Source organism: Vidua chalybeata, chromosome 13 (genome assembly GCF_026979565.1).
Source record: "Vidua chalybeata isolate OUT-0048 chromosome 13, bVidCha1 merged haplotype, whole genome shotgun sequence".
In the NCBI taxonomy this organism is placed as follows: domain Eukaryota; kingdom Metazoa; phylum Chordata; class Aves; order Passeriformes; family Viduidae; genus Vidua; species Vidua chalybeata.
The window spans coordinates 14,272,147-14,289,953 of record NC_071542.1 but is presented as its reverse complement, the minus strand read 5'-3'; the positions used below and the strand labels follow the sequence as shown (position 1 = coordinate 14,289,953).

The window sequence follows — 17,807 nt, the reverse complement described above, 5'->3', positions numbered from 1 at the left end:
AGGGACCAGCCTGAAAGGTCACTTTGTAAAGGCAGTGGAAAGAAACAATTTTAGGTGTCTGCAAAATGTGCGGTTTTGCATATGAGCATGCTGCAGAAAGGCTTAGGTGCAGAAGGTGGGGTAGTGGAACTGGGTGCAAACTGTGCTTACTTGGATTTTCATTATTTGATGCTTTAATTTATTTACAAATGAGGCTTGAATGAGTGTTCTCTCTTTTCTGGGCTAGGGATGTAATATTTTCTGTTGCTTGGGGTTTTACTTCCTGTGGGATATATTCCCAGTGCAATACAGTGTCCTGGGAGCAGAGCTCTCATTTTCCTTGCAGGGAATGCCACACCAAGTGACTCCATCATTGCAGTTGCTAACTGAATGATGAGCGTTTTTTGAGCCTGTTGTGCCTCAGAAAGGATGTTTCAGCAAAATGAGCATGTTCTCGAACTGTCTAAAGTATATGTTTAGAGAATAACATTTTTCCCATAGTTTTGTGAGTTGAAAGAAGAGGAGCAATTACGAAGAAACAATTTGTAATTCTGCAGTGTCAGATGTGGTCATGCTATGCCACAGGGAGTGAGGTTAGCACAGGTACTCCTGTAGGAAACCTGAAGTTTCTGATGAAATTTTCTTCTTCTGGAGTGTTAGCCGGGCTTTGCCTGAGTAAGTCTCTGGTGCCACAGTGGCAGCATTTGCAAAATGGAGCCTAAAGGGAAAAGTGAGTCTGATGTATTCTACAGAGAAGAAAAGCACATTAAAATGTTGGGCACAGAAGCTTCTTAGACCAAAATGCAAGCAGAAACATGTCTTGCATCTTGGTCTTGATGCCATTTTTTTCCAATTTGACCTGTGGCTAGAACTCTGTGCTGTGGAGAGGTAAGGTTGGTGCATGCCTTTATTAAAATATGCATTGGGTAACTACCTGGTTTGTAAATGCTAGGAAATATTTCATATTTGTCAGCTTTAACATGTGTGATGTTTTGGGCATCATGGATAGTTTTCTACTGCAAGCCTGTGTTTTTGGGAATGCAGTACAAGTGCTGTGGTTTGGGAAGCACAGAAAGAAGCAGGGCCTTACTGCTCAGCTCTAGGGCTTGGGGATGTTGTTTCTTTTACTGAAACCATCATTGCTCAGCATAGTTCTTCAAACAGCACAGCCTTGACAGTCAGAGAATAGTGCAGTGGAGAAGGTTTTAGGACACATGCTGTAGTAAGAAGTGTAGGAATCAATAGTTAGAGGCTTTGCTCACTCCTACTGCATATGTAAGTCTGTAGGCATCTCCTTTCTGTTGACAGCACTCCACTGTGTTTATCCTTTTATGCACTGGGGTGAAATGCTCCCCAAAGCCTGTTCTTGCCTCCCTCCATTCTTCACCTCATCCCATATAATGCATCTCTGTTTTGAAGGATAACCAGAAACTTGCATGATGCTTGGGGGATGCTTGATACCTGGCGATTTTCATGAAGTTCCTGGTTAAACCCCAAAGTCAAGAATCACCCCTGCAAACATGAGCTGGTTCTCACTGAGAGCATACCCACAGTTTAATGCCAAAACATGTATTCAAACAAGAAAATGTATAGGAAGGTGTAAACTGGATTTTGCTCATTTGAGGAGGCAGCTAGAATGTCTGCTAAGGATTTCTGGAAGTTAATATTGAGCCTGAGATAAAAGTCTCATGCATAAGTGAAACAGCTGCTCCAGAACCTGTTGGAGGACTTAATTTGAGTATAAACATATGTGTGCTCTTGCGTACATGCTGCTCTTTAATTCAAGTCGACTGTTAGGTCTTAACTTTATTAGGATGTAGCTACTTGAACTGAAGATGTGGTCTGTGATTTTTATTTTATTATAGAAGCATGATGCCTCCTTTTGAAATGTTGTTTGGATTTTACAAATCGGTATCTTAAGTACTGTTTGCCTTTAGTAATATATTAGAGGAAAAAATTTACAAGTGTGAGGGCAGGGTTATATCGGATTACAAGTGAATTGCTTGACAGTATGTGTGTACTGTAAAATGGGAAATTAATCACCCTGTGTTGATGATCCGTGGACATTTACAAAAGGCTGGTCTTTCTGTAGCACAAATAGATTCCGGAAACAGGAAAGAGGCTTATGACAAGAGGATGAGATCAGTTTGTATAATTAGAGCTGGCTAATAATCCTTTTTTACTCTCTGTTTTTCCACTTTTACAGTATCTTTCTTTATTTGAAATTGGGCATATGAACTGTAAAGAGATAGCTGCTGTGATTTGAGTTTTGTAAGTTTGTTTTTTCTACCTACTAATAAGTAAAGGGATGGAGCAGGGAAACACATTTGAGAGGGATCTCTGCCTTCCCCTATATGGGGAAAGCGCTGCTTTTGTTAACCCAACATGGCTTCATATCTTCCCAGGCTTTGGGCAGGAATTAAGTAATCCAGGTGATTATCTTTTTTGACAATTATGAGATTGAAATGGTCCAAAAGAAGAAACTTAATGTTGAGACTAAGAATGTTTGGCTCTGGAGTAAGACAGGGCTGAGTTAGGGACTTACTATAGCATGGACAAAGTTTAAGCTTATTTTTTATGTGTGTATCTGCTTGCCTGTATCTTAGCTTTGTGTTACACTTCATTATTTTGGGAAGGGTAATGGGAAAGGTTTGGGCAAGGCAAGCGGCCCCTGGGCAGCCCAGCTCCCAGCCCAGGAACAGTGTGGTGCCAGTTCCTGCTGCCAGGAAGCTGAGCTACATTAAGCAAAGCAAGTTAATCTATATCCAGGGCATTTTATTAAATCATCAGTCAATTAAATTGGTAATGCTCTGTTAGCTTGTGTTGCAGTGAGGCTCCAGCCCCTCTGCAAGTAGCTCAGCTCTACCACTCCTGCACTGCTGCTTGATGGGCTCTTGTACATGCATGCCACAGTACTGTGGTTTCCAAAACTGCAAAGAAGAAATCCAACAGATTTTAGGCAGATTTTGCACTTAAATATGTTCTTTAAATTACCTTTTTTCTGGAGGGAGAAGATTGTTGTGAAGTTTCTTTTCTTTTTCTGAAAGGAATCTCTGTGTGTCTGGTTTTCCTGAGGGTGGCTTGCTGGGTTACCTCTGTGCTGTTGGAGGAGAGTGATGGTAGATCCAGAACAACACAAAACATCTCTAAACCTCCTTTTCATCCTTCCCTTGTACCCAAGAAACTCCTGTTTTGTCTGTAGTTGAATGGCAGCATATGTTTTTGTTTGCAGACAATACACAGCTGGGAAGCAGTATCACCTGTGGAAATGCTGCATGAGGAATGTGTTTTTATTCCTATTTATTGAGAAAACATCATGTTCAGCCAGTTACATAAATTCAGGTGATTGTGCACAAATATCTGGAGGTTTTGTAGTTCTAGGCTCAGCTGTGATACTAAACACAATGCTGCCATATGCTGGTAACTTGTTTGGTGCTTCGTTTTTGAGATGTGGTTTCTTGTTTCCTCACCTCCTCTCCTTTCCAGGGTCAATGACTTTTGCTGGTCATATCACTTCCCTGTGTGTCTGCTAAATAAATTTGGGATGGGTTACTTCTCCTAATGCCTCCAGCCTCCTGTTTCTGACCAGATACACAAAATCATGCATTATTACAGCTACAGAGAAAGTTGTTCTGCATTTGGAATTATGGTGCTTGTCTGAGGGTTTATTTTAGTCACTACAATTGCAGCTACTCTATTTATACAAATTTCTCCATGCACATTCTTGAAGAACTGGACTATGGGTTTATTTTTCCTGCCAAAGCTATTTGTAGGTTTTGTCCTGGTTTTTTTCAGTCTCCTTTCACATGGGTTTTAAGGACAGGGCAGTAGTACACTGATTACACTGATTAGAAAGCTCATTCATTTTATGAATGGTCAGTTCTGGTGTTCATTCAGTGTTGAATGAAACTCGTGGAACAGAGTGTGTGAACAAACCCATGTCTTGCTTAATACCACAAGGTGAGAGTAACTTACTGCAGGTAACTCAACTTTGCAGGAATATACCCATGAAAAAGACCACACAAGAAAATATAAGTAATAAAAGCAACATGAAATCATTGTTTCTTTCCATTTTTAGAGTTTTAGCTAAAGGTGAAAAAGAAAATAAAAAAACCCACAAACTAAATGAAGAAGAGCCTTTTTTCAAAGAATTGTGTTATAACAAAGAAAATGAGGAGACTGATGATGGGTAATACAACACAATAAAGGTCATATACCACTCAGAAGAAAAGAGAATATTCCAGCTTAGCAATTCCCCTGACACTAGAGGAGAACAATAAACTTGTGAAAGACATTGCTATTTTAGTTCCCTTTGCATGAAATCATGGCTCCAGCAGGAATTCCTCTGTATATGGGCAGTTGGTCTCCTCTCTGCTCCCCTCACTTACCACTTCTCCATCTTTATTTATCTTGTGTAATTCAGAGCAGCAGCTCTGTAGGGCCTGAAACCCAATCCTCTTGATATTTCTAAGTACTTCATAAATTAACATTTTGTACAACCAGGAGTACCTTTGAGGGCATTGTGCTTTGTTGAATGAGAAGTGATGTGGTTTTGGAATCTTGGTTTTAATTCTGTAGTGCAGCCATGTAGAAGGAAGTGACGCAGCTCAGCAAGGGAGGTGAATGTGTGCTCCCAGGAAATCCTGGGATTTCTTTAAACTCTTTCACAACTTCTGGGCTGTTTGCCTAAAGGTTTGCCTCTAAGGCAGGTTGCCCCACTGTGGGTTATTGGTGCCCCTGTTCAAAGAAATATATAAAATAAATTCTATATGTCTTGCTCTCTTGCAGATAACTAGCATCAGTAGTGCTTTCCTAATTTCTATAGGATATATGTAGTTTGGGCTACCTGGTGAATTGTTATTCCAGAGCCTTGAAATCAAAGTCTAGCCTCTTCAGACCACTGTTACAGGATAATTTTTACAAAGTAAGTTCTGTTGCATCAAAAAAAAAAAAAAAAAAGTAAATCCTCCTTTGGCTTTAATCCCAGCAATGCTGTGATACTTACAGCTGGAAAGCCATCCTGCTTTCTCTGCATTTCTGTTTATCTACTGGAATGCTTTCCATGCCATCTGTAACCATCAGATTCTTCATGTGTTTTTTGGCTGTTCTTTCTTGCCTACAACCACAAGCTCTTTATGATTGGGTTAGGTTTTCCTTGGGGTTTGGTTTTTTTCTTTGGTTCAGCTGAGAATGCATGGCTAAAGCTTTGCAAATAAGGATCAGTATTTCTAAAAATCGAATGTTAAGGTGATAAATGAAAAGGTCAAGTGCTGAGATTCAGATAAAGTTCAGCTTAAACTTGAAGTATATGTCTAACTGAAGTTTACTTAAAATGCCTAAAAACTGAACTTGAAAAGCTTGGAAAAACTCAAACACTTACAATTGAAATTTGTTTAGTGCATGAGGGAGAGGGAAAGGGGTAGGTAGGCTTTCCCAGCTGTACCGCATGGATTAAATACCCCTCATCTTCCTAGTTCTTGCAGTTCTGCTCAGTTGTTGCAGGCAAGAGTTGTTTTTGTTTCTGCCCATCCTGTAGATCTTATTTCTGATAAAAAAAATTAAAACAAATTCATTAATGGACAGCTCTTGAGAGTGGTACTTTATTACATGAGAGTGTTTTCTTTCTTATATGCTCTTCATATGGAGCCAGGCAGCCAGGAGTGGATGCTGAGGAGCTCACAGAAGCTGGGCAGTGAAACCAGCATTTGATTTAGCCCACTGCCAGAAAGAGCAGTCCTGACCAGGGTGTGATGGGAAAATGGAAAAGGCATTTTGGCATTCATGGTGTTCAAAGTCCTTCAGCCCTACAGACTGTATGGGGGATGGTTTGGCCTGGAGGAGCACTGACCTCCCTGTCAGATTTGTCCTCATGATACAAACTTTGCCTGCAAGGCCTAGAAGAAATAAGCCACCTAATTATGGCCAAATTAATGGTAGCTGGGGGCAGTGGATGAGAAGAGGGTTTATTGCTTTGGCACGAGGGGATTGTATCCCGTCCTGCTGCCTGTGCTTATTTGTAAACTCTTCAGGGCAGAAATTTCATTTGCATTGACATTTTTACAGCATGTAACCAATGGGGCCCTAATTCTGGATGAGGTTTTGGGAACCACAGTAAAGCAAATAATTTTTTTTTCCTTTCTTTCCCTGACATATATTACCGTACCCAGAGAAATGAAGAGCAGTCATTTGTCCTCATCCATGAAATTTTGTGTGAAATAACACAGAAGTTCTCTAGAAGAGACATTAATAAAACTTACTGTATTAATTCTTCAGTGCTCAACACAGCAGAAAGTTGTCTGTCCCATTTTAAGAAGGCTCCAGTAGCTTTCTATTTTACTGACATCTGCAGATTTTTATAATATCTAAACCCACTGTTGCTTTGAATAACTTGAACCTGGATTTTCATTTCACGTCCCGCTTTCCAATTTGCAAATACAAGGGATTTCACTGTGTTATCCTAAGGTGGAAAACCTAATATAGTTCTAGAAACCTTGCAATGTAATGGTCTGGATGTATATGGAACTTGTGATAAACCTCCCAGCCACTGAAATTGGTTTAGCTATTTGTGAGAAATACCATGAATGTTTTAAGTACAGGCAGCTGCTACTGGAACAGAATCTGTGGGCTGCCATGATGGTGTTAGGTGGGAGCTGGGCAAGGAAAGTGGGATTTATATTTACCTGTACTTGTTAGTTTGGCTTTCAAGACAGTTCATGTGCAGTCCAGATCCTAATTTCACAGTAGGGCCAGTTATTCTCACTGCATTCTTCTGTATCTGGTACAGCAAGTTCTTCCTGCCCAAAAAGATAGAAATGGCTTTCTGGGGCTCAGAGCAGGCATTGGCTTGAAGGATGTGCCCCTCTAATAATAGGAGAAAGCAAAGTTTAGTTGTTTAGCTTCCTTTCCCTCCTCATTTTTACACTTGAAGTAGTCCAACTTACTGACTGTATTAGGATCCCTATGTATCTTGGCTAGGTTATGACCAGTGTGATCTGCTTTTTGTTTTTCCTCTTCTTACTGGATTAAAGATTTTTTAAAGTTTTTCAGAGGCTTCTCCATGCCTGTCTATTGGTTGGAGAAATTCACTTGTCTAGAAACCTAAATTTAGTCCTTTACTGACGCAGAGTAGTCATTCAGGCTTATCTGTCACTCAGTTATTCTGCTATGTTTTTGCCAAAGAACTACCTAACAAGATAAAATGAAATATCTTCCCAACCTGCCTGGCTCCTTGCAAACTAAGTTTGCATCCTTAGAAAAATTGGAATGGCATGTACATTATGAACCAAGGAATCACTTTAAGTGACTGATGTAAGGGCCAACCAGTAAAATAAGTGGGGGTAAAAAATCTTTCTGCAGGAAGTATTCCCATGATTTTTTGACAAGACCCAGTGTTCAGCAGTGGCACCTTATTTCACTGCTGCTACTGTGTACTTCTCTTGCCAAAAAAAAAAAAAAAAAACAACAAAAACTGTCATGAGTTTGAATTTACAGGGAATTAGTCTATACCAATGAGAAATACTAAAAATCATATGTGAAGTGAGGTTGAAAGCTTGGATTTTTTTTAAAGCATGATTTGATTTCTATATGATACAATAAATGCTCTTGTCTAGGGAATGTTTTTATGCTCCTGTTTAAGACACCTAGGTTCAGAACAGGAGAGAGAGGCTCAGGTCATGAGGGAGCTTGGCAGAGTTTGTGCATTTTTTGGTTTTGTTTCCTTTTTTTTCATTTTGAGCCCTCAGTAGGACTGGAACTGCCTGGGGCATGTTGTAGGGCACAAGTGAAGATTGTTTGCAGAGCTGTTCTTGGAGCTCACCTGCCCAAATGGCAGCTGGTGCTACGAATCCCCTCTTTTCTTGAGTAAGTTTTTGTAAGAGCTGAAAATACAGTGAAAACTATTAGGCATAATTATCAGGGTGTTCTTGCTGTATGAAGGGGAATCTCAAGGTTGAAAGCAGGTATGAATTGGACTGATTTAAAACTCTTGCAAAATACTTGTCCATCCACTGGATGCCTCAGAGGACCTTTTGCAGAGAGGCTGTTTTGATGCATAAGCTTGGCAGGTCACTCGGGTATTTTAAAGCAACTGGCACAAAAACATTTTGTAAAATAAAGAGAGCGTGTGAAGGGAGCAAGGCTGGCTGGAATCAGCTAAGAGAACTTAGGCTGTGGTTTAATTTCTGTCTCACTAAAGGCAAACTGTGGGATTTGGAAAGGAGCAAAGTATGAGCAAGATCCTGCATTTTTGGTGTGAAAAGCAGAATGGTATTTCATCTATTTTAAAAAGAGCTTGAAGTATTTGCAGAGCATTACCAGTTCTGCAGACATGAGTAACAGCAGAAATTCCATTTTTAATTGTTTTGCATTCCTTCATCTTAGGATCCTGGATCTCTTAATACACACATTAAATGGAAACTTAGTGCTTTTGTTTAGAGTGAATATTTTCTGCTGGAGTGGAAGAACTAATGCAAGAGAAATTCTGGTTCAACTGATTCAAAGCTCAATATAAGAAACTTTCACCAGGTTATAGAGAAATTGCAGGGACAGACCAAAAAGAGGAAAGATTCTTGACTAAAATAGCTCTTGCAGGATGAGTAATGGTAGATTTTGATTATGAAAAATTCTCATCAGAATATAAGCATCATATATTCTGGAAGTTCTTCCTTCAGAGCATTTTTGATAGTTTGTCTTTTATGTAGTTTTGAAATGTTTTTTAACAAATAATCCAGGGAAAGGAGTAAAAAATGACACCAAATTACCTTGGACAAGGTAGTAGTTGAATTTCTTGAGCAGCAGGGAGAACTGCAAATACTCATAAATGATTTTTCCTGGAGGAGTGGGGAAATTGGTGGAAGGATTTCAATTAAGGATTGATAATTGCCATAAAAAGCAGATATGAAGTGAGGATTGCTAGGAGGAAAGGTGAACTGAGATGGACATGAAGGGGAAGAGAAAAAGTGCTTACTGGGAAAAGGAATGTGTGAGTGCTAAAGCAACTTATAGAGAAGTACCTACAGTTTTATGAAAAATAGCTTAAACTTACTTTTTCTTTTTTGTTTCAGTGTACTGAGGTCATGAAACTTAATCCACAGCAAGCTCCGTTGTATGTGAGTACCAATTAAAACACTTTACTGTTCACACAAAACACTTCCCATCAGCTTTTTGGAGATGCTGTTTCTTTTCTCTTTGCTCTCTAAGGAGTTTATTTGTATTAATTCAGTTGCAGGTGCTCAGTGGTAACACTCTCAGGTAAGTCACAGAGCTCCTCTGGTTTCCAGCAGACTGCTTTAAGTAGGTTTTGAGCTATGTAAAGCTGTCCCTGTGCAGGTATCCCCCACTTCTGTTTTTCCTCCCCAAAGTGTGCTGGAGTGCATGGCTGTGCTCGTGTGACTTCATGTGTTGAGAGGTGGTGAGAAGAAATTGCTCGTGTGGAAAACAGGGCATCCCAGTGTGCAGGGCTTGCCCACTGTGATAACATTTTTCTGTTTGGAGTTTTAAACGTGGCAGGGAGGACCAGGAGGCAGTGCAGGGCTGGGCTGCAGCAGGGTATGGTTTACGTCAGCCTCTCCGAGCTCATAACCTCCATTAATAAGGAACAAGCTTCCCCTGGCTCTGAATAGCAGCTTTGTTGGAGAACATGGGCACTGTCAAATCAGACCTGGATGTGCCGGGGTGTGTGAGCGTGTGTTAAATCTGTGCCAAAGCTGCCAGCCAGCTCTGTAACTGTTTGCTTTCCACATCGCCTTGCCATGCTGGGAGCAGCCTGAGCTGCTGCAGCTCATGGTCCTGTCCACAGACCTCGCCAGCCAGGGCAGAGCTGGATGTGAGGATGGAAAATTTGAAGGGAAAATTGCTTGCAAATGTGGCTTTTAAGGGGAAGGAAGGAGAAACAATCAGGACTGGTGATAGATCTTTATCTTGGAGAGCGTTGTGTGTTGTCAATATGGATCATATTGACCTTTAATGCCATGGAGGCTTTAAATTTTGCCTACCTTTAATTACCAATGAGAAGTTTGCATTGGAATTTATTCTCTACCCGCTGTCCTAAGTCTGTGCTTGAAGCAAGATTAAAATACTACGTAATGTGACCTGATTTTGTAGAGTGGCTTTCCAGGAGTACACCATAAGCTGAATTTTGAAACTAAATGTTGCCTGAATTTTGTTACATCTCAAATCTACTGAATGTACCTTGACTTTGAAGAAACTTCATTTAAACTTAGGACACATTGAGAGAATGGAACTTATGTGCAAATATATGATGAAATTGCTACACCAGAAACACATGAATGGTGTAATACAGAACTAAATTATGCTCATGTCACTTGAACAGTGTATGACTTTGCTAATCTGGAGGCTTTTTCTCAGGCTTATCTACTGAATGAGTTTATTTTCCCACTGTTTTGTGTGGGGTTTCATTGAATATGTCATACTGAAGTGGTACACTTAGAAGTCCTCATCCCCATGTGACAGAGAACTGGGCTGAGGTCAAATGTAGCCTGGTGTAAAATAATGATTGTATGGCACTTGGTATAGTGTTTCTTTGCAATGCAAATAAGTTACATTATTAATACATCAGTGACTCCCTTTTCTCTACTCTTCCCCTGGCCAGGTGTATACACAAATCAGCTCTCTTTCAAAAGAAACAAATTTGTTGGTAGCTTAAGGAAATTTGAAAAGTCAAGATTTGGTCTTTGTGTTTGCTCTCAGTATAAATGCTTTGTACATTTTAAGATCACTTTTGTTTTCCATGTGTTGCTAATAGACAGCTCATCTGAGAGTCGTTAGGTGCCAGCAGAACACAAAGGAAAGGGTATCTTCCTGCTATTTCTATTTTTTTAAAGGCAGACACAGCAGTCTTGTGGCCTGGCCGTTGGGAGGCAAATAACAAACCTCACCACATTCCTTCTTCAGAGTGATGGCAACTCCATTTTTCACATACAGCCTTCTTGATCTTGTTTCCAAATTACTGAGAACAGTATCCTGTTAATTCCTCCATAAGGAATTTCATCTCTGTGAATGACTGGAAATAAAAGGCAATACTGACATGTCAGAGGATTTCCCTATCTTTACTTTCAGGAAAATATGCTTCTCCCACACTTGACCCTTTTGTTTTGGACACCTTTGCATCTTCCTCTTTTAAGCTAATATCTTAGATTAAGGATTATGCAATTTTGTTTATTTTTTTTACTAAATCTGCCATGAGTTTCATCCTGAAAGATCCATTAGATAGTTGTTTTCATCAGCAGCATTACTGAGCTCCTTTTAGGAGGAGCTTTTAGGAGGAGAAAGTAAAAAAAAATTATGTCTCCAGTTCAGTTCCTGGAAGCCAATTAGAGCTCTAAAGCATACTTTATCCTATCTGGTAATTACCAGGTTGCCCAGATTTCATAACTCATAATTAAGAAAAGGGGTTTGGGAACCTGGAGATGTTCAATGTACTTGGGGCCAAAGTTTTTTGGGTGATGGAAAAGATGGTATTTCCACATACAAACCAAGAGAGAGAGAGATTTTCTTGTATTACTCAAATCAGTGTGCACAAAAGGAAGGAAGACCACCTGCTGTATCCTTCTTGGTACTTTCTTTTGGCTGCTTGAACTTCTATTTACCTCTTCTGTAAAAATCATCTGTCCTGCCTCTGCAGAGCTTGTGACCACTGAGAGGTCACGGCCTGTACTGATGAGACTACTGGCCATTATAAGTGTGAAGATTAAGAAATAAGGTGGAAAACATATCCTATAATAATGAGTGTTGTGTTTTTGTGGTTCAGTGTCTCATTTCAGCCTTGCCTCATTGTTCTCTTGTTGATGAGGTTGCCAGGAAGTGGAGCTCAGCATTGTTGCAGGTTTGGGCTGGGACAGCTGCTCCTCCTTTGCTCTGCAAACAGCTGGCTCCTGTCCCCCAGGAGCCAGGACCCCAGGAGCACTGTATGTGTCACCCAGAGCTGTTGTTACCTCCACTAACGAGCTGTTTAAGGAGCTCCCCTGGCCCTGGGAGCTGCTCCCAGAAGTGCAGTCATGGGGCTGAGGAGCTGGTGCCAGGAGAGATAAGGCAGGGAAGTGTTCCCCAATTTAGCTCGGGTGCGATAGAGCGATGCCAGTGCTCACGTGGGCTGGGGGGCAAGCAGCTCCCCCACCCCTACCACTGTCAGCATGGAATTGCATTTAGAAAGGGCGGTGGGAATTAGCAGAGCCTGTGGCTGAATATTGTGGGGTGAATTTGAAATAAAAATGTTCAAACCCACTTCCTTAAGATGCATTGATTTCTTCAGCTGCTAAAAAAAAAAGTGCACGTGGCCAGGCGGTCCTTTGGTTATCTGCCTCAGACTGCAGTTGGGAGCATCTTTATTGGCGCACAGACACTGGATTCAATCCAAAACTAACTTTACTCACTTCCCTCTTGTATTTCGGTGCCATCCTGTTGATATGGGAATTCTTATCGGGCACAGTGTAGAGGATGCAGGACAATGTTTCACACCTTACTTGTGGTCTGCCTGGGACTTTGTGCTCAGGGAGCCAGGGTCTCAAAGCTGAATGACCAAGCTGCTCTGTTTGCTGGCAGGGCTGGGGTGTAACAGGAGGATGGGAGATAAGAAGTCACAAACTGCAGTTTTGTTTGGTTTTTTTCGTGCTTGCAGTGACCTCAGTGATTGTTGTCTTTTTATAAAAGTTCTATCTCCCTACCACCAAAAGTCAAAATTTCAACTTCGGCATTGTAAGGTTCTTGTCACTGTTGTATTGGAATATCCAGATCATCTAGGAGTATGAAAAAAAAGGATTAACAATGCTCTGAACAATGGAAGGTTATTATTAGGTGGCCTTTTTATTGTTGTGATTCATTAATTCTCTGCTTATAGATGAGATTGTTTACATTAGTCACTTAGATTAAACTCCACTGTTGATGACATCCATGGGAAAGTGCTATGCAAATGTGAAGTGTTGATCTTTTTAGAAACATTATCATTAATTGGGAGTTGAGCAGATTATTCAGCAGGAGATTTAATTTCAAAAGGATCGAGGCATGTCCTTATTTCCACACAAACTTTAATAAGTATGGAGTACACCTGAATGAATGATCAAGGTTGTGTCTTCAGCTGCATAGAGTGTCCTGAAAAATCTCCCTTCAAAAGTGATGTGCAAAGCTTCTGACTTCAGCCTCTGCTGGCTCTGGGGTCTCTGTGGAATCATTGATCATTTTTGTCACCCAGTCGCATCTCCTGCATCTCTGAAATCAGTGTTAGTTTGGTGTTTTTTTTAGAGAAATAACCTGAGAGCAGTATTTGGGTATGAATGTTTTGGAAAAGCACTGGGGTGCCATGCAGGGAATGTGTTGGGAAACATTAATCTCATCTACTCTTGATTGCAACCAAGGTTACAACCTTAGATCTGCCTTTAAGACGGGAATATTTTTTCATGGTGATAATGATCAGTGGGTGTGAAATGGAAAAGATTAGCAGCTGGAGAAGCATGATGTATTGCTGCAAACTTTTTTTCCTTTTTCCTTTTAGATTAAAAGGAACAAACTTGTTTTAAATCACAGAACTCCTCCTCTGCATGGTTTGTCTAAGGTGTGCCCACATTATTTGGAGTGACAAACCCAAATGTGTCATAACTGGTGATTGCATGAGAGGGCAAATATTTAATTGATAAAAATGCTGCCATTGACTTTGGTCTTTAATCAGGTCTGTGGATGGAGTCTCTTGTCTAAACTGCCACTTAGGAGCTGTGTAACCTGCGGAGTTTCCCAAGGAGACTTTTTGATAGAGACGAGAGCTCCCACTTCCAAGGCAAAATGGCATGCAGCTTAATGAAGTATGAACTTCAAAAGCCTCAGAAAGAATGCATTGACCCTCTCTTAATATAACCTGGGGTTTGGGTACAGTAGGTCCTCTTCTGTTAATGAATGAACTACTCCTGTAAATTTCCCAGTTTGTCCTGCTTTAATCTAAAACTGAAAAAAAGGATGATGCTTGTAATATTTTCCCCCCACTTACATATTCATATAGAATGATGCCCTACTGATCAGGTATGCTGTGAAAAGCATACCTGAGAAAATTGTAATACCCTCTGATGTTCATGTTTCAACCCCCTCCACCTTCTGAGTTAATATTAAAGAATTGAAGGAAATATGTTCACAATGCAGAGTTTTGAGGCTTGTGGCAGCAGTGTCTGTCCCAAGTGCTGTGGCTCCCTGTGTCCCTGAGTGCAGTGAGGTGTTGTACCTGTGTGTGCCTCACATCTGGCTTCTTATTTCAGGTGCCACTTGTGCACTGTTGTGTGCTATGCAAGATTAAAAAAAAAAAAAAATCTCTGTGAAATCTCTCCAATTAATGTTCTTCAGAAATCTCTATCAAGGGGGCAAAAGGACAAAGTGAAATACTTTTATAGTTCTACAGTAAGATGCTGTCATGAGGTTGGCAGCTCTGCTTAAGTTACTTTTCTACTAAAGCAGAATTTGTTTGCTTAGTGGCATCTATGGTGACAAAGGCCACTGAGATGCCTGAATATCTGAGGTCAGTCCAGCAGAAAAAGGAGAACATACCACACATGCTTTTGATGTGGGAATTTCTCACGAAAGTCACTATACAGAAGCCTTGTCTTTGTTTCTCTCCAGGTCCTTAGGCAAGAGGACAGCCAGCCTTGATGTTTAGTTCAGCTCTGTGGTGAGAGGATCTGATAAACCTCTTGTCTTTTATTTGTTGGGTACTTGATTTCTTCTTAATGACAAACTAGTTGTCTGCCCTACCTTCAAAATGTCTTTGAGTAATGAATGAGTGGAGGCCTCTGAGCACCTTTTACAAATAAAATATTTGCTTGTGTTGCTTGTGGAAGAACCTGCTGTTTGGTTGGTTTTAAGAAAGTCAGCTGGGGCGCCTGAATAAACTGATTTTTTTTTTTTTTTTTTTTGGAGAGGAATATATTGCAGCTTGTCTGGCTCTGCTTTAATTCTCCAGGCAAAATACTTTCCTCACTAAACTGTGCTTGACCTCATCTTTTAAGTTTTTGTCACTCAGATCTTTGATTTAGATTCTTTTCATCCTCCACTTCCCAAACTCTGGTCTGCATCATGCAAGAAGCCGTCCCTTCTGTGGAAATGTGTGTCTGGCAGCTGCCACCTGAGCTCAGCACCGTCCCCTGGCAAGCTCCCTGCTGCTTCTGGGTTCTGTCATACCTCAGTGCAGACTTCTGCTCAGTCTGCTTATTATGAGGCTGATTGCTTGGCTTGCTCCTCTTAAGAGAGACATTCTCTAGCTCATGAGATCTGTGTGATGTTAGCATAGGGCTGCTGGTGAAATGGTCACTTTTGTGCATTTACTGAAGGCAGCTTTGCCTGGAGAAGACTGCCAGACCATCAGCAGCATCTTCCTCCAGGAGAAGTTGTTTCTTAAATTGCAGCTCAGAGGCCTTTTCTCAGCACTTCTTCCATATTGTCTGAAACTAAAAGTGCTGGATGTGGGTTCAAAGCCCTCCTCCCCTCATTATCTATTTGAACTTCTGTGATCCTGTTTTGTGGGTGTGAAAGTGCTTGTAAACAATAAACAGTCTGGCTTGAAGTCTGGAGCACTTCTCTGAAATTCTGCCCTTAACTCACCACTACTTTGCAGCATTACGTGTGAACTTTAATATGACTTGCAGAAGATGCCAGAGCTGGTACAGCTGGTAGGGGTGGGAAAGCAGAGACAATGATCTGCTTTTGGGGAGCTGTTAGATTGCTTCCTTCTGTTTTCTGAAACTGCAGAAGGAATCCTTAAATTATGACACTAAGAGTAATATTAAAATTGGGTGAAATTATGTGCATGTCTTGGGCTCTGTGTTTGGGATTCATTATTTCTTGTGGTAGCTGATGAGCTGGGAATAGCTGGACAGACACAAGAGATGGTATCCCATCCCTCAGCTTCACTGACACCGTTGCCTCTTCTCCTGTCAGGAGGAATAAGCAGTGGAGGTCTGCATTTGGGTTTAAGAGAACAAAAATTCTCTTCAACTACTGTTCCACTGTGGGATGTATTCTTATGTTACCTTTAGAATGAACAAACACATTTCCCATGTCATTCCTCAGGATACATGCCCCTGCTGTATTTCCTGTAACAAAGTGCTGACAGTCATTTTGTTCAGCTAGAAGCAGTTCTGACAGCAAAGCTGATGTGAGAGCAGTGCTCACAAAGATATTGTTTTCATGAAGCCAAAATTTCACCTAGCCTCCCGAATCCCCTGCACTCTGCCTGCAGTGCTTCCCATTGCTTCCAAAGGCTGTGTTGGATGTGGTCTCCCTGCAAATGCTCATCCTCTGTCTGGCTCAGTAAAGCCTTTCCATATTGTGCTTAAGTGGAAAATAAAAGAATTTTGAATCGCTGTAGCCCGATGCTGTGCAGTGCCATCAAGTGGCAGCTCTGTCGCAGGACACATTTTCAGGACTGCTTGTGTTTGTATTGCTGTTTCAAAGTGTTTCTTTTAAACATTACAAAAGTTTCATGTCTGCAGTTGTGGTTGGGGGGGTTACTTCATCAGTAAGGTAATGATTGTAATTGTTTCTGTTCTCTAATGGCAAAAATGTCACTTTAAAAAGTGCCTCAGTCATTGCAGTAGCTCTAAGTGCTGTAGCTGTGAAAAATTTAAAGACTGGCGAGGATATTTTGCAGCTGGCAGGAAAATGAGTGCTCTGGAACACACTGAGCTCTGTCTCTCTGAAGGTTTTGCTGTACTGTAGAGGAGGCTGAAGTACCAGGAAAAATCCATCCTTCAGCTCTCTTCTGCTTTTGGATCTTAGTGTTCAAACCTGATTTTTTTTTCTTTTGGTTTTCTTTAAGACACCCCAAGGCTATTTGTGAAAATACTCCAGTGGTAGAAGATTGCTTCTAATAATATGTCATCATATGTACTTTATCTTCCAGGAATTGTGACTCTCTCCATCCTTCTGGTGCCAGGAGAGTAGCTGGATTTCTCTTAGTCACTGTACATATTCAGACTGCCTGCTATTGCTCCTAAGCACTGCAATTTTGTTGTTATTGCTAGATGGGCAATTAGTAGGAAATGCTATCAATCACTCAAGCAGCTGGTTATAAAATTACCTGGTTTGGTTCTCTTAAGTGTAATGAAGAACAGAAGAGGCTTTAGGATGAGGCCAGAGCAAGACATCCACATCAATTTGGGTGTGTTTTTCTAGGAACTGATTGAAGTAGTTTCCAGAATTTCAGAAAAAAAAGCCTAAAAGTAAGATCAGTACTTGTTGTAGAAACTGGAGGGGACATTCTGCAACAAAGATATTTCCCCCTTTCTTTTGTCCTGTCTTCATGTTCATTGTGACATTACATGGAGACTTGCATAATTTAAAGGTTAACCCCAATGTGTTACAGCTTTTGTGTACATCTACACCTCCTTCTCTATAGCAGAGCTGTACAGGGTTTGTGGTGGAAGGGGTTTGGGGTTACTGTCACTACTTGCTTATTCAGGCCAGTAAGTTCACAATTCTTTAAGTGGATAGCCTGGCTAACACTAAATTGCCTGAATAAATGAAAATTAAATCGATATTTTCTTTACTATACTGTCAAATTCACCAAAACAATAAAGTCCCCGTTGCAGTTTTTCCAGGGTGTTTGCATTTAGTACAAAAGGGTGAATGGCACACTTCTTATCCTTTCTGTTTTCTCCCTAAGTTTGATTTTGCTGCTAATTGTACTGTTAATTTTACCACGTTTTTGTGTATGCTAACATTATTAGGAATGACCTTGGCTGTTTGGTTTTGTGAGAGCTGTCTGTGTGCAGCACTGTGTGTTGCACCCTGCATGCTCTGAGCAAGTGCTGCAGAGCACGTGGAGCCCTGTGCTAAGGCAG

At 40.8% G+C, this 17,807-nt stretch overlaps 1 protein-coding gene across 2 annotated transcripts in view; it reads left to right on the top strand.

Moving 5' to 3' along the window:
- Window positions 1–17,807, top strand: part of AKAP13 (A-kinase anchoring protein 13) — a 188,671-nt gene that overhangs the window by 29,151 nt on the left and 141,713 nt on the right. For both annotated transcript variants that reach the window (XM_053954396.1, XM_053954395.1), the window contains exon 3: window positions 9,042–9,086. In XM_053954396.1, the coding sequence (XP_053810371.1) occupies window positions 9,054–9,086 (33 nt within the window). In that variant the 5' untranslated portion in view covers window positions 9,042–9,053. The remainder of the gene's footprint in view (window positions 1–9,041; window positions 9,087–17,807) is intronic.